The following is a 14,241-nucleotide window of genomic DNA, read 5'->3' as shown; positions in this document are numbered from 1 at the left end:
GGTTAGGGTGATCTGATTGGTTAGGGGCTCATACTCCAGCAGATGCTGAAATAAAGTCACATTACAGATACAAATACTATTTTTTTTTAAAGAAAACATTTTATAGACTTTTACAACATCACTTCCTTCCAGATTAATATTCACATTCAATAGTCAGGTTCATATTCAAAACATCACAAGATTCATGAAAGCAAAGAGCATTCAGTATGCAGCTAGCTGAAAGGTTTTCAGTCAAACATTCTGGAGAGATTTCAGCAAAACACATCCAGCTCTTCTTCACTGTAGTAAGAGCTTTTGAGGATGAGATGATTCATAAGAAAACACTCAGTAACAGCAGCACTGCTCATATTATTACCTTAGATTTCACAAAGTCAATTTGTGAAATTTGGACAATTTGATTCTATTGCAAAATAACAGCAATTTTTAAATTCAATTTAAAGCAGGTCAGCAGAAGCACGTCTGCACCTGCAACATACATTAACGATACTCACAATTCCCACCAAGCCCAAACATGTCAAAGCATTTGGCTTCAGTTACCCTTCAGTATTTATGTAATATGAACATTAAATACTGAACATAAACATTGGCCAATATGTACATTAAATTATGTACAAAATTACCAACACAGCTGCATTTAGAGTGCAGTAGATATACACTTAATTCTAATGTCATCACTTGTGTCTCCATCTTTTCTTCTGTGTTTGTGTCTCTTATCTTTTCTTCCGTGTTTGTGGTCTTTCCCACTCTGTGAATTGTGCCCTTCACCCCCCTTTGATGAGTTGGTACAGTCCAAATCCTGGGACTGTCCATTTGAGCAGGGCATCCAAGAGTCGGACCACAAGGGGGCAGTGGAGGATGTTGTAGCCACGAGAGGCCAGGGCGACTCCAGAACCGGCTCACAAAGCAGTGGGGGAGGGACAGACCCGGCATCTGGGTCAGAACACACAGAACAGGGTCAGTTAGGGGTCGGCTGCACCAGGTGTATGAACTCAAAGGTGTCACATCAAAGCAACGTTAGCCAGGTAAAACCAACCATAATTTTTCACGTTTCACTGTCTTCACTTCTGCTCAGTGTTCACTCAGTGTCTCACTTCTGTGTACTCAGTAGTATGGCCCTTTAAGTAGAAGATGGGTGGTTTGTGTAAGGTGGGTGGTTTGTAGCAGGCTGGTTGTGTGTGTAAGGTGGGTGGTTTGTAGCAGGCTGGTTGTGTGTATGGTGGGTATGTACCAGATCACCCCCACTGTGGTGCTGCTGAAACCTGCCAGCCCAAAGAGCAAAGCACACACACACACACACACACACACACACACACACACACACACACACACACACGTTATACAGTCTGAATAACATTCCAAAGTTACACTGACCATAGATAAATGTCAGCTCAGAGCCACAGTTGGTCTAGATCAACAGTATTTAAATCTAAAGGTCAAATCAAAATCTGGTGCTGGAATCTGAGATTCCTTGTAACTGCTGAACTAACTGGCCAGTCTGCCATCACCCCTGACTCCTGGATGAAGGGAGGGTGGAGAACCTGGAGGTCCTGGACGTCACGGACTGGGATGTGAAGACGTCTGGTGTGGATCTCACCAGCAGTGCGGACCACATCCACGCTGAGCTGTGTCCTGCCAGTCTGGTGCACAGGTGCGCACACGCAGCGTCCGTCTGCGGAATGTGTGCTGGGGAGTTTAAACACAGCTCAATAACTGCAGCACAATTCATAAATAACAATCGGGATTGAAAACTTAAACATGAGAGAGGGCTACATTAAAATAGCATAATATTAAAAATGTCTTCACTGTCAGGCGTACAGAAGCTGCGCTTGAGTGTGAGTGGACGGCCGTACAGTCGGATCCCGTCTAGCAGGTCCGCGGCGTACGGAACCTTCTCCAAGTATGTCTCGCTGCAGCCTGCAGGAAGGCGGAGTTGGACATCCAACCCCGCCCACATCCAACTCCACCCTCTAATGCGCTCTCGTGCGCCAACCCACTACTTCTTCGTTCTAGAATAACTATGGTACTTGAAAATATGCATAATAACTCACAAGTGTTCAAGAGACACGTCGTTGCGCTTAATTTACACATACCTCGTTTACTTTGTGTATCGTTCCACGTATGTTATTCATTATTTTTATTTATTGGGTGGCGAACGTAAAATGTTGACGGGGGGATTTAAAATGAACACAAATAAAATATTATATCGCGATAGATCGATCGCCGGTGGTTGGCGCCAGAGCGAACTAGTAACTCATTGAATCATAGATGTAGATCAGAGGTAAATAAACTAGATTTTTTTTCGGCGTGAGAAATCGGATGTGTGGCGTGAGAGCGTGTGAAGACAGTCAAATGCGTGTGTCTCATGCTCAATGCGTGAGAGTTGGCAACTCTGCTACTATAAGTACACAATTAAAATGGTAATGTTTACTGTTTACTGATAATGTTGGTGATAGAGAAGGGGTATGTTGGTAATGGAGAAGTGGTGTAATCAGGGCTTAATTTGAGCCGGATCCTGCCGGAACAGGATCCGGGAACTGGGAACTCTTTCATTTTGAAGGGTGCGTTCCGGGAACTGTCTGCCTCGATCCGGTAACTTTCAAGCCTACTAATTATAAGTTATAAGGAAATCTGTCTGCGTTGAACCAATTAATTGAACAAATAATTCTATAAAAGACATTTTTAAACACAAGATCCACATTCCTAAATCACATAAGAGCTCTCCTTTTTAGCTATGCCTTTCCGTGTCTCCAACTTAAAACTGCATAGCGTTAAGCTAATAAACCATGCAACATTGACATCAATTGCAAATTATTTACTAACCTCGTGATGTGGATGGGGCCATCTCAGATACTCTCTTGGCTGCAATTTCGTCCGTTTTCGGTGTCTTCGCCCTTTTCCACACGCATTCCACATCGGTGCGGGACACGTTTTTCTCCACCCAAATCAACAAGGCTGCCATATGATGGCACTTGTCTTTACCGATTGGGCAAACGCAGCTGCTGTACCTCACTGCCTGACCCTCAACGTGTACCTGTATTAAACGTTATTTGACCCATACTCACTTCAGTCACCACACCTCAACCTCAATTCACCTCAACTCACCTCAACCTCGTAAATCGTCTTTTTCATGGACGCCTGGACTCTACCCCTAAATATACCACCTGGGAGAACAGATACACTTAGTACTCTATTGGAGTTGAAAGAGTTTAGACCTTTTTTAACCCTCAATGGTGCCTCACTAAAGAACGAAGTTATCGTAAACAGGTTTACAGGCTCCGCCATCCTTGTTTGTTTGGACCCGGAAGCGGCTGAAACGTCACGCGTGTCGTCACACTTAACAAGCGGATAAAGCTAGTTTCGTGAGTGACCGTAGTGCGCGACTCCGCACACCTCGTGCGCGTCACATTCTTTGCAGTGTCTTCCTGAAACGATATGTGGTAGTATAAAGAAACACAGGGGAAGGAACATTTACCTGACCAATTTTAATGTTGTATTGTGTTTCAGATTTGAAAAGTGCTGGAATTTAGGCTAAAGTACTTGAAAATGCACTTAAAATGCACCTCTGCACATAAAACACTTATAAAACACACGTAAATAGTTCTGGCAGTTCTGTTTACTGGGAGCAAAAACAGTCCGAGTTTCGAACGTAACATGGGCGTGGCTTCGGTCTTGAGAAGAGGGTGGAGTTGGATGTGGGCGGGGTTGGATGTCCAACTCCGCCTTCCTGCAGGCTGCAGCGAGAGGCTTCTCTCTCTGCGTGTTTGTAGCGCACAAAACCGTAAACCAGGCTTAAGACCGCCGGTTCCCCTGTGGGAATGGTCACCTTCAACACGGGCCCTGCTTGCTAAGAGAAGGAAACTCTCGGCCCGCTTCATCCTCATTAATCTACATCTCCAACTAGAACATCCACCCAAGCGCAGTAGGTTTAAAGGTTAGTTACGTGCCTATGACGTCCACCTAACTACAGCAGGTGTTGTAGAGAGATCACCAACAGATGAACAAGTCGAACAAAAATTATTTTCATTTATAAATTTAACTGATGGGCCCAGTTGCTGCCACGATGACAATACCGGCTCAAACCTGCACTACGCGCATAAGCAGAAAGGTGCGTGTTTTCCAGCTAAAGTGATGACCGAATAAATAATGTGCAGAACTGGTCCGTTTGTGCGGTACTGGTCCGTTGAGCCTCATATAACAGCTCAACAGCAACGCAAGATACGCACAAACATCGCTGTTAGTGCAAGACAAATTCACGCATTACTGAAGCAGCGGAGATGAACTTGTGGAGGAACTACACACCCGAGTCTGTGGAGATGTAGATGTGGAACAAACCTGCAGAAACAACTCGTACAAAATCTCACCCGTCACGGAGCTGTGCAGAGTTCCGACGAATAAAGTCTTATCATCGCCATTTTCAAACATTTTAATTAAAGCAGCGAAACTGATCAGATAAAGCTCGTTTAAGGGCCCCATTAGAAACTGTGACCCACATTCGCGAGGATGGTGTGTCTCTCTCCTCCGGTCGGTGTGTTAATGCGACAGCGGAGTACCGCAGACAGGCAGCAGGGGGCGCTGTGGGGACGCTTTAATTAACGACACCGAGGAGTTTTCTGTGGGGGTTTCCACACACGACTAATGAAACCTGTTGTGAAATGTTAGTGTGAAGTGTAAGTGTGGAGTCAGATACTACACCAGAACCACCACAACCTGGTGTGTGTTGCAGTTATAATGAGATATTAGAGCTCATGTTCACGCATGTCTAGGAAATATCGTGCTGCCTTCATAACACAGCGGTAATTATCACTCGGGTGAAGTTATTGGGCTGGCTAGTTTAATAACAGAAGAAAGTTATTATTCACTATTTGAGTGGGAAGAACCTCTGAACATACCCAGCTGCTGTCTTCACAAACACAGGCAGCTTCCTGGAACAGGTAACACCTCGGGATCGTGTTTCACACAGGAATGCGCCACCTCCCCGTGGGCGGACCCGAGAGGCAGTAGTGACACACAAGGAGGTGTCCGGAGAACCGCAGACCTTCCCTCCCCGTCCGGACTCCTGGTAGAAACGTGCAGCTATTTCCCAATGAGCGTGGTGGATCAGCCTTCCTCTCCAGAATGGTAAGGCGCTCTATCTCTCTCTCTCTCTCTCTCTCTCTCTCTCTCTCTCTCTCTCTCTCACAGGTGTCTCTACTTGACATTGAGTTTTAATTATAGTTTTAGTGTATTGTGTGTGTGTGTGTTCTACTTAGAATGTGTGTGTGTGTGTGTGTGTGTGGGGGGGGGGGGGGGGGGGGTTGGTTATCTCCCCTCCCCGAAGGGCTGCTGGGAACGTGTTCTAGCGGAACGAGACATGTCAAATGAGGACGGTTGTGCTGGATGACACTGTTTGAGGATCGGTCAGAATTAAAGTGACATGGTTTTGGGATCGGTTTTGTTTTATGAACTAAGGAAAGTTGCAGAACAGAGCAATGTTGGAAAACAGGAGGTAAACGCATGAGGGTGTGTAACTAGCCAGAGTAACCGGTCTGTCCTCCTCACTGTAGTTTGCCCTGTCTGACATTTACATAGATGAGAAGACAGGGCGCCTGGTTTCAGTGTGAGGATGAAATATTCAATCAATCAATCAATCAAAGTTTATTTGTATAGCGCTTTTCACAACACATGTTGTCACAAAGCGCCTTACAGGATTTAAAAGGTTAACAATACTACGGGTCCAGAACCCTAATGAGCAAGCCAAGGGCGACAGTGGCGAGGAAAAACTCCCTATGATGGTGGGGAATAGGAAGAAACCTCGGGAGAACCAATTGGCCATGTTGCTCTGACTGAGACAAATCAGGTGTTTGTATTTGGAGGAACAAACGTGGGCTGCTATACTGACTTGTGTCTGAGTAACTAGAACTGTAGTTTAAACTGTTGGAAACTACCGTTATGCTGCCAAACTACCATCTTCTCCACCAGCCAGGCTGGTATCGACTGTGTGTGTGGGGTGTGCTGGTGTGTGTGGGGTGTGTGGGGTCGTTTGTGGGGTGTGTGTGTGGGGTGTGTTTGTGGGGTGTGTGTGTGGGGTGTGGGGGTTGTTTGTGGGGTGTGCAGGTGTGTGTGGGGTCGTTTGTGGGGTGTGCTGGTGTGTGTGGGGTGTGTTAGGTCGTTTGTAGGGTGTGCAGGTGTGTGTGGGGTGTGTTAGGTCGTTTGTGGGGTGTGCTGGTGTGTGTGGGGTCGTTTGTGGGGTGTGCTGGTGTGTGTGGGGTGTGTTAGGTCGTTTGTGGGGTGTGCTGGTGTGTGTGGGGTGTGTTAGGTCGTTTGTGGGGTGTGCTGGTGTGTGTGGGGTGTGTTAGGTCGTTTGTAGGGTGTGCAGGTGTGTGTGGGGTGTGTTAGGTCGTTTGTGGGGTGTGCTGGTGTGTGTGGGGTCGTTTGTGGGGTGTGCTGGTGTGTGTGGGGTGTGTTAGGTCGTTTGTGGGGTGTGCTGGTGTGTGTGGGGTGTGTTAGGTCGTTTGTGGGGTGTGCTGGTGTGTGTGGGGTGTGTTAGGTCGTTTGTAGGGTGTGCGGGTGTGTTAGGTCGTTTGTAGGGTGTGTGGGGGGTGTGTGGGGTGTGTTAGGTCGTTTGTAGGGTGTGCGGGTGTGTGTGGGGTGTGTGTGGGGTGTGGTAGGTCGTTTGTAGGGTGTGCTGGTGTGTGTGGGGTGTGTTAGGTCGTTTGTAGGGTGTGCGGGTGTGTGTGGGGTGTGTTAGGTCGTTTGTAGGGTGTGCGGGTGTGTGTGGGGTGTGTTAGGTCGTTTGTAGGGTGTGCTGGTGTGTGTGGGGTGTGTTAGGTCGTTTGTAGGGTGTGCGGGTGTGTGTGGGGTGTGTTAGGTCGTTTGTAGGGTGTGCGGGTGTGTGTGGGGTGTGTTAGGTCGTTTGTAGGGTGTGCTGGTGTGTGTGGGGTGTGTTAGGTCGTTTGTAGGGTGTGCGGGTGTGTGTGGGGTGTGTTAGGTCGTTTGTAGGGTGTGCGGGTGTGTGTGGGGTGTGTTAGGTCGTTTGTAGGGTGTGCGGGTGTGTGTGGGGTGTGTTAGGTCGTTTGTAGGGTGTGCGGGTGTGTGTGGGGTGTGTTAGGTCGTTTGTAGGGTGTGCGGGTGTGTGTGGGGTGTGTTAGGTCGTTTGTGGGGTGTGCGGGTGTGTTCAGTTCAGCTCTCTCTCCTTGCAGCTCTGTTGGATGTCCTGGTGTTTGGTCTTAGCTGTGATGCTGGCTTCGCTGGAACTGTGCCCAGGTGAGGCTTGAACTGGTACCCACGTCCTGTCTCTCTGTCTCTGTCTGTCTCTGTGTCTGTCTGTCTTTGTCTCTCTGTCTCTGCTGAGCTGCCCAGTTTTCTCCGTTTGTGTTGTTCACCAGAAGAGAAGCGTAATTCTGTTCCAGATGACCAGAAGCTCCTGTTGATCTTTTCCCACTCAACACCAACATCTCTAGTGCTTCAATTCTCCTTTCAGTTCCTCATGTGTCGCTACTGTTTAAAGCTCAGGACTCTCGGGGTCAGGGGTCAGTGTCAGGGCACCTGTTTGTGCACAGGGTGGATGGGATGTAAAGCTGACCTCAGGAAGCGGTTTTGTAGCCGCTGTTTCTCCATGGCGTGGTTGACATTGCACAGTCAGTGCTGGGAAAAGCCCAGAAGACTCATTGTGGAACAGTGAGAAATCAAAGACGTGTTACTGTAACCACCTACTCACTGTGACATGAAACGTGTGTTAGACAGCGACAGCCCTGTTGAACACTGAACTATGAATGAGGCATCTCGTTTTCTTTGTGTTAGCACAGAGCAGCCTTATTGGCATAGTTATTTGATCCTAATCAAAACACTGACATCTGTGGGAACCACAAGGATCAAAGAACACATCTGTTTTGAAGTCTCAGCTGGAGAAGTTGCCTCCCGCATCACAAACCAGCAGAAAAGCACATGGAGTCAACAATTCTTCTAGTGTTTGACCTAGTTTAAACTCCTACGTGATTCCCCCCCCCCCCCCCCCCCCCCCCCCCACACACACACACACACTTTCCTCTGACCCTGCAGCTGAGACTTGTGAGGAGATTACTGATCTGGACCTGAAGCACTCCATCGCTGGTCCTGCTCTCCGAGTGAGACTCCTCCTGTTCACGCGTGCCAACTCCACCTGTGGCTACCTGCTGTCCCATGACGACCCCTTCAGCAACCCCGAGTTCAACGTCTCACGCCCCACCACCTTCATCATCCACGGCTACCGGCCCACCGGCTCGCCTCCCATCTGGACGCACAAGGTGGTGGAGGCCACGCTGGGCCAGCGGGATGTGAACGTCGTGGTGGTGGACTGGAACCGAGGAGCCACCAACATCAACTACCTGAAGGTGGTGGAGAACACACCCCTCGTGGCCACCAACCTGACCGCCTTCATCCAGAAGATGCAGGTAAGAGTCAGGGAGGGAGGGGCTGAGGGAGGGAGGGAGGGGCTGAGGGAGGGGCTGAGGGTGGGAGGGGTGGGACAGTAAGCTGCCATGGCTGAAACGTTGTGGTTGACGCTACATCCTTGTAACTTAGCCTAAACCTAGGACTTCCCTGTCTTGTTCCCACTGTGTTCCCGCTGTGTTCCCCGTGACACGTTAGACTCAGCTCATGCTAGGCTTGATAATTAGGTAATGAGTGAGCTGGGCTAGATTTAGACTCCTGCTGCATGTATAAAGTGAGCGTGTGAAACATTGTGTAAGATGATGAGTATGTCTCACATACCAAAGACAGGAGCCGTTTCTCATGTGATTTTCAGAATGGTGCACGTACTCAGGACTGTGAGTGGAGTGGGCGTGTCTTTCTAGGGCTGTACGTGAGAAGTGGGTGTGTCCTAGGGCTACATGTGAGTGGAGTGGGTGTGTCCTTCTAGGGCTGTACGTGATAAGTGGGTGTGTCCTAGGGCTACAGGTGAGTGGAGTGGGTGTGTCCTTCTAGGACTGTATGTGAGAAGTGGGTGTGTCCTAGGGCTACATGTGAGTGGAGGGGGTGTGTCCTCCTAGGGCTGTATGTGATAAGTGGGTGTGTTCTAGGCTACATGTGAGTGGAGGGGGTGTGTCCTCCTAGGGCTGTACGTGATAAGTGGGTGTGTCCTAGGCTACATGTGAGTGGAGGGGGTGTGTCCTCCTAGGGCTGTATGTGATAAGTGGGTGTGTCCTAGGCTACGTGTGAGTGGAGTGGGTGTGTCCTCCTAGTGCTGTACATGATAAGTGGGTGTGTCCTAGGCTACGTGTGAGTGGAGGGGGTGTGTCCTCCTAGGGCTGTATGTGATAAGTGGGTGTGTCCTAGGCTACATGTGAGTGGAGGGGGTGTGTCCTCCTAGGGCTGTACATGATAAGTGGGTGTGTCCTAGGCTACATGTGAGTGGAGGGGGTGTGTCCTCCTAGGGCTGTACATGATAAGTGGGTGTGTCCTTGGGCTACGTGTGAGTGGAGGGGGTGTGTCCTCCTAGGGCTGTACATGATAAGTGGGTGTGTCCTAGGGCTACGTGTGAGTGGAGTGGGTGTGTCCTTCTAGGGCTGTACGTGATAAGTGGGTGTGTCCTAGGCTACATGTGAGTGGAGTGGGTGTGTCCTTCTAGGGCTGTACGTGATAAGTGGGTGTGTCCTAGGCTACATGTGAGTGGAGTGGGTGTGTCCTCCTAGGGCTGTACATGATAAGTGGGTGTGTCCTAGGCTACATGTGAGTGGAGTGGGTGTGTCCTCTCCACAGCCACATATGCTCTGAGCTTGCATGTGTGTGGTTGATCTCTTCAGAGGTGTCACTTCCAGGTTCAGAAAGTAAAAGTCCTCACCAGGACTCACCAGGACTCACTTTCTGAACCTGGAATTGACACCTCTGTATCTCTTGATACTTGTTGCTGTAGTTCTCAAGTGCACAGTGATGTGAATCTGAGTTTTTGGACACGTGATTGACTGTGACACACCTGTACATTGTGCATTGTGTGTCTAAATTTCATTGTTTGAAATGAAACTATCAGAGCACCTGAGCTGGCTTTACTCGTCCGTGTACATTTTAGAAGAAGGAGGAGTATTGCCATCAAGTTTGTGTGACCTTCCTTACCCTCACTGTCACACTGGCCCAGTACTGACACTGGTCCATATGATAAAATACTGGAATACAGCACATTAAACCACAGAGCAGTGTGTCTTGTATAAGCTGTACTGACTTTCTCAGGAAAAGAGAAAACGAGTCAGTTTTGAAAAACCGGTGTGTAGCGCTAATCCTGTTTGTTACATAAATAATACATCATATTAGTGATCGGGGCCAGTTTAGGGATTAAGTAATCAGAAGGTTGTCAGCTCAATCCCCTCTGTGTTTCCAAGGAACCTCTGCTGGGCCCCTGAGCCCATAACCCTCAATTCTTCAATTCAGTCAAAATTTTAATTTACTTTGGATAAAAGCAGCGACCAAATGTCATGAATGTAATCTGTCACTGGTTCCACAGAGCAAGCCGCTCTGAAATGATCACTCTGAACACAATGGAGAACACTGTGTACACAGGCACCAGGCAAACAGACCCTTTATAATCCCTGGGTAATTTTTAACACAGATGAGTTTACACTTTAACATGGATCTTGAACTATGGAAGGGTGTTGGTGTTGTGTATGAAACAGTGAATTAAGCCTTTACAGATATTGTGTTCAATTAATCATAAACAGCATCTGAACTGTTCCGTGTGTGTGCGTGTGTGTGCGTGTGTGTGTGTGTGTGTGTGTGTGTGTGGGGCAGATAGAGGGGGCATCTCTGAGCTCCATCCACATGATCGGGGTGAGTTTGGGAGCCCACATCTCTGGCTTCACTGGGTCCAGCTTTAACGGTTCCATTGGCAGGATCACAGGTGCGTTACGCTCAACTGTGCAGCTGTCAGTGACACTCTCTGAAACGCTCTGAAGACGTTACTAACGTGGAGATGTGCTTGTTCACGGCAGCTCTAGATCCTGCTGGGCCCTCGTTCACAGATAAACCAGCAGACCAACGCCTGGATCCCTCAGACGCTCAGTTCGTTGATGCCCTGCACACAGACATGGACGGTGGGTGCGTCCAGAGCGACGCTCGTTTTATTCACGTGTTCAAGGCAGCAGCAGTTCCACTGGACAGCGCTGTACTGAGACTGTTCACCTGCTCTGACTGCCTGTCTGGTTAGTGATGCTCGTGTTCTCATCCTAGCGTTTGGCTTTCGGAAACCGCTGGGTCACGTTGACTTCTACGCAAACGGCGGAGCTGACCAGCCCGGCTGCCCCAAGAGCATCTTCTCAGGTCAGGGAGTCTCTCATAATCCAGACTACTCCACCTCCAGTTGAGCTCATAGACACCCCAGCAGATATTTTAAAAATATACCTGGATGTGGCAGTCTGAGCATCTGTCACTTCTTCACGTCGTCTTCACCTTCAGCTCTGATGGTCTTTCCTTCCTTTTTTGCTCCAGTGGTTTTGTCCTATGTCAGAGCGTAGTAGTGGTCCACTGCTAGGGTGCGCTGCTCGGGTGCGCTGCTAGGGTGCGCTGTTGGGCTCCAGTTAGATCCAGTTTTGCATGCCAAGGGTGTTCTGTCCATGACTCACTGATTACTAATGACTAACTTCCAGGAATGGGCTAACATGCACAAACATCTTACAGATTCTTAAAGTTCAGTTCAGTGTTGTGACCGTATTTTTGACCTCTCTCAGGTTCTGCATATTTTAAATGTGACCACCAGAGGTCAGTGTTTCTCTATGTGGACTCCTTTATTGAGTCGTGTGGGATGACCGCTTACCCCTGTGCCAATTACTCCGCCTACCTGGATGGAAAGTGCTTAAGTTGTGACCAGTTCGGATCAGTTGGATGTCCAGTCTTTGGTAAAGCTCAGCAATCCCTTAATCAATCAATTTCTGAGTTAAACCCTAGTAGTGTGTGTGGATTTTTTTGTTAACTTGTGTTTTTATAAAGGAATGTTTTTATAAAGGTGTGTTTTCTGCATGCTCTCAGTAACTGTCTCCCTGTGTTGTGAAATATCTTCCGGTCCTGTCTGATGCCCCCAGGGCCTCATCTGGTTCGCTGGAAGGATATACTGGTCAAACTTGGACAGACATCAACATATTTTGCAACAAACCAAATCTCCCCATACTGCCGTGAGTTTAAGATGCATTGAGACCCACATGAACTACTGCTGGAACGATTGTTGATTCCCTGGAGCTTTTCAGAACCACACTGTCTAAAACCAGAACCAGTGCTGGACGTTCAGTTAGCAGTGATGTTCAGTGGGTGCTTCTGTTCATTTTAACAGAGACCAACTACAAGGTTGAAATTGTGACCTGGAACTCTCAGCCTCGCTGGGGCTTCATTAGCATAAAGTTACACAGCGCATCAGAAGAGGTGCTGGCCCAGACCCTGCAGTGAGTCCGCCGGTCCGATCCGTTTGATATTTAAAGACACAGATCCACACCCAGCGTCCAGTAGGACGAGGTGCGTCACTCTGATGGTGCCGTTTCCTTCTGCTCCACCCTAGCACGTCCACCAAGTTTGAGCAGTATGTGGAGACCACGCTGCTGGCACGCTTCGACAGACGTGTGCGGAGTGTGGAGAAGATCACGCTGAAGTACAGCACAGCTAACGTCTGCACGGGCCGCTACAAACTCCGCCTGCTCCGCATACGACTCACCCCTCTGGACAGAAGCACCAGGTACGGCCACCACCAGTCAGCCTCCATCACTGGCACTGGAAACCAGTTAGAATTACAAAATACAGATTTGTAATAAATATTCACAAAAATTACTTTGTAAACATCTTTAGGATGGTTCAGAGTAGAGGTACACACGTGGACAAAATTGTTCAGTTAATGAAAGACAAACCTACAATGGTCACAGAAATAACTTGAATCTGACAAAAGTATTAATAAATAAAAATGCTATGAAAATTATCCAGTGAAAGTCAGACATTGCTTTTCAACCATGATTCAATCATTAAAAAAATAAAAAGAGGTGCGTGTGCGAGTGTCAATTGCTAAGCGGGAAGACCGCTAGCAACCGCGGACAATCTCTAATAGTAGCAAAAACATAAACAATGCAGCACTTTGGTGCATGGCACTATAGTGAGCTATTTTTAAAACAAGCCCGCGGGCGACTCGTCACGTCCTCGCGGGCGACATGGTGCCCACGTGCACCACGTTGGTGACCTGGGTTAGGGGATAGGGTAGAGTTAGGGTCATGGTCAGGGTAGAGTTAGGGGTTAGGGTCAGGGTAGGGTTAGGGTCAGGGTAGAGTTAGGGGTTAGGGTCAGGGTAGAATTAGGGTTAGGGGAGTCACAGGAACATCCAGCTGCTTTTTAATCCTTCACCTTTAACATACTGGTCTAGAACTTTCTTTCTAATCTCCTGAGACAACTCTCTCCTTCACCTCCTCTGGTCCTTGTTGAGTGTGGTACACGCCATGATACCAAACAGCACAGTGACTACCTGTAGCCCTACATATAGGCCCACTGACTGATTACAAGATTGTAGACACCTGTAATGCTAATTAGTGGACACACCTTGATTTATCATGTCCCTTTGGTCACATTATTTTCAGGGATACCATCATTTTTGTCCAGGCCTGTTTAATGAGTTTACTTTTTTAAATAATTCTGTTGAAGCATGGTTAAAATTATTTTTTTAATTCATAGAATTTTGATTTATTATTACTTTTGTGAGATTATTTCTCTGATCAATGTGGGTTAATCTTTCATTAACCGAGTGGGATCAACAATTTTGTCCATGTGTGTAATATCAGAGTTCAGTTACTGGAAAGGGGCCAGTCAGCTGGCCCAGCTCTGAATCTCTCTGAATCACTAGGGTCTGAATCTCTCTGAATCACTAGGGTCTGAATCTCTCTACTCAAAGTTATCACTTGTTTTCTTCTTCCAGACCTTTGTGTCGCTATGATCTTGTCCTGATGGAAAACACAGAGGTGACCTTCAGACCTATTTACTGTGAAGACTCCAACTTCTGAACCAGAATACTGGTTCCTAAAACCCTAATGAACCCAAATGTCCAACACTGCCATCTTCATACTGGAACATTCACGTGTGTCCACACAGACACACACATGGGGAACACGATTGAAGCGTCATTCACCAAGTGCCATATTGGTGCGCAACTCTGGAGAGTTGAAATTATGATATATGCTAATATCAATTTTAATGTGTATGCTGTACATTCACCTTGTATTTCACACTTTCTTTGGTCTTGTATTTTTAAATAAATGTTTATTTTTATATTTTAGTAGT

At 47.7% G+C, this 14,241-nt stretch overlaps 1 protein-coding gene and 1 long non-coding RNA gene across 8 annotated transcripts; one reads left to right on the top strand and one right to left on the bottom strand.

Moving 5' to 3' along the window:
- Positions 1-77: 77 nt before the first annotated feature.
- LOC143487810 (uncharacterized) lies at positions 78-5,025 on the bottom strand. Of its 4 annotated transcripts, none has more exons than XR_013124374.1 (3): positions 4,890-5,025; positions 1,034-1,683; positions 78-930 (listed from the first exon to the last, which is right to left on the bottom strand). It is a non-coding gene; the product is annotated as an uncharacterized LOC143487810 (long non-coding RNA). The 4 variants fall into 4 exon arrangements; XR_013124373.1 differs by lacking the exon at positions 4,890-5,025 and adding an exon at positions 4,362-4,625; XR_013124371.1 differs by lacking the exon at positions 4,890-5,025 and adding an exon at positions 2,821-3,358.
- Positions 902-14,231, top strand: lipia (lipase, member Ia). Of its 4 annotated transcripts, none has more exons than XM_076986995.1 (12): positions 902-1,022; positions 4,961-5,118; positions 7,179-7,242; positions 8,038-8,408; positions 10,735-10,843; positions 10,935-11,036; positions 11,173-11,262; positions 11,670-11,837; positions 12,021-12,110; positions 12,266-12,374; positions 12,488-12,661; positions 13,880-14,231. In XM_076986995.1, exons 2-12 carry the CDS (start codon positions 5,116-5,118, stop codon positions 13,962-13,964), a joined length of 1,365 nt encoding a protein of 454 aa, XP_076843110.1. In that variant the 5' UTR covers positions 902-1,022; positions 4,961-5,115; the 3' UTR covers positions 13,965-14,231. The 4 variants fall into 4 exon arrangements, with proteins under 4 accessions (XP_076843110.1, XP_076843108.1, XP_076843109.1 ...); XM_076986993.1 differs by lacking the exon at positions 902-1,022 and adding an exon at positions 3,802-3,931; XM_076986994.1 differs by lacking the exon at positions 902-1,022 and adding an exon at positions 4,655-4,793.
- The last annotated feature ends 10 nt before the right edge of the window (positions 14,232-14,241 follow it).

The sequence above is a fragment of the Brachyhypopomus gauderio genome, unplaced genomic scaffold (assembly GCF_052324685.1).
Source record: "Brachyhypopomus gauderio isolate BG-103 unplaced genomic scaffold, BGAUD_0.2 sc50, whole genome shotgun sequence".
NCBI lineage: Eukaryota > Metazoa > Chordata > Actinopteri > Gymnotiformes > Hypopomidae > Brachyhypopomus > Brachyhypopomus gauderio.
This window is presented reverse-complemented; position numbering and strand designations above follow the sequence as displayed.

Excerpts from the sequence above, each read along its gene's own strand:
- lipia (XM_076986995.1), top strand. Across the intron at positions 10,844-10,934 it reads TTCCATTGGCAGGATCACAG|CTCTAGATCCTGCTGGGCCC; the intron begins GTGCGTTACGCT and ends TGTTCACGGCAG. Across the intron at positions 11,037-11,172 it reads CCTGCACACAGACATGGACG|CGTTTGGCTTTCGGAAACCG; the intron begins GTGGGTGCGTCC and ends TTCTCATCCTAG.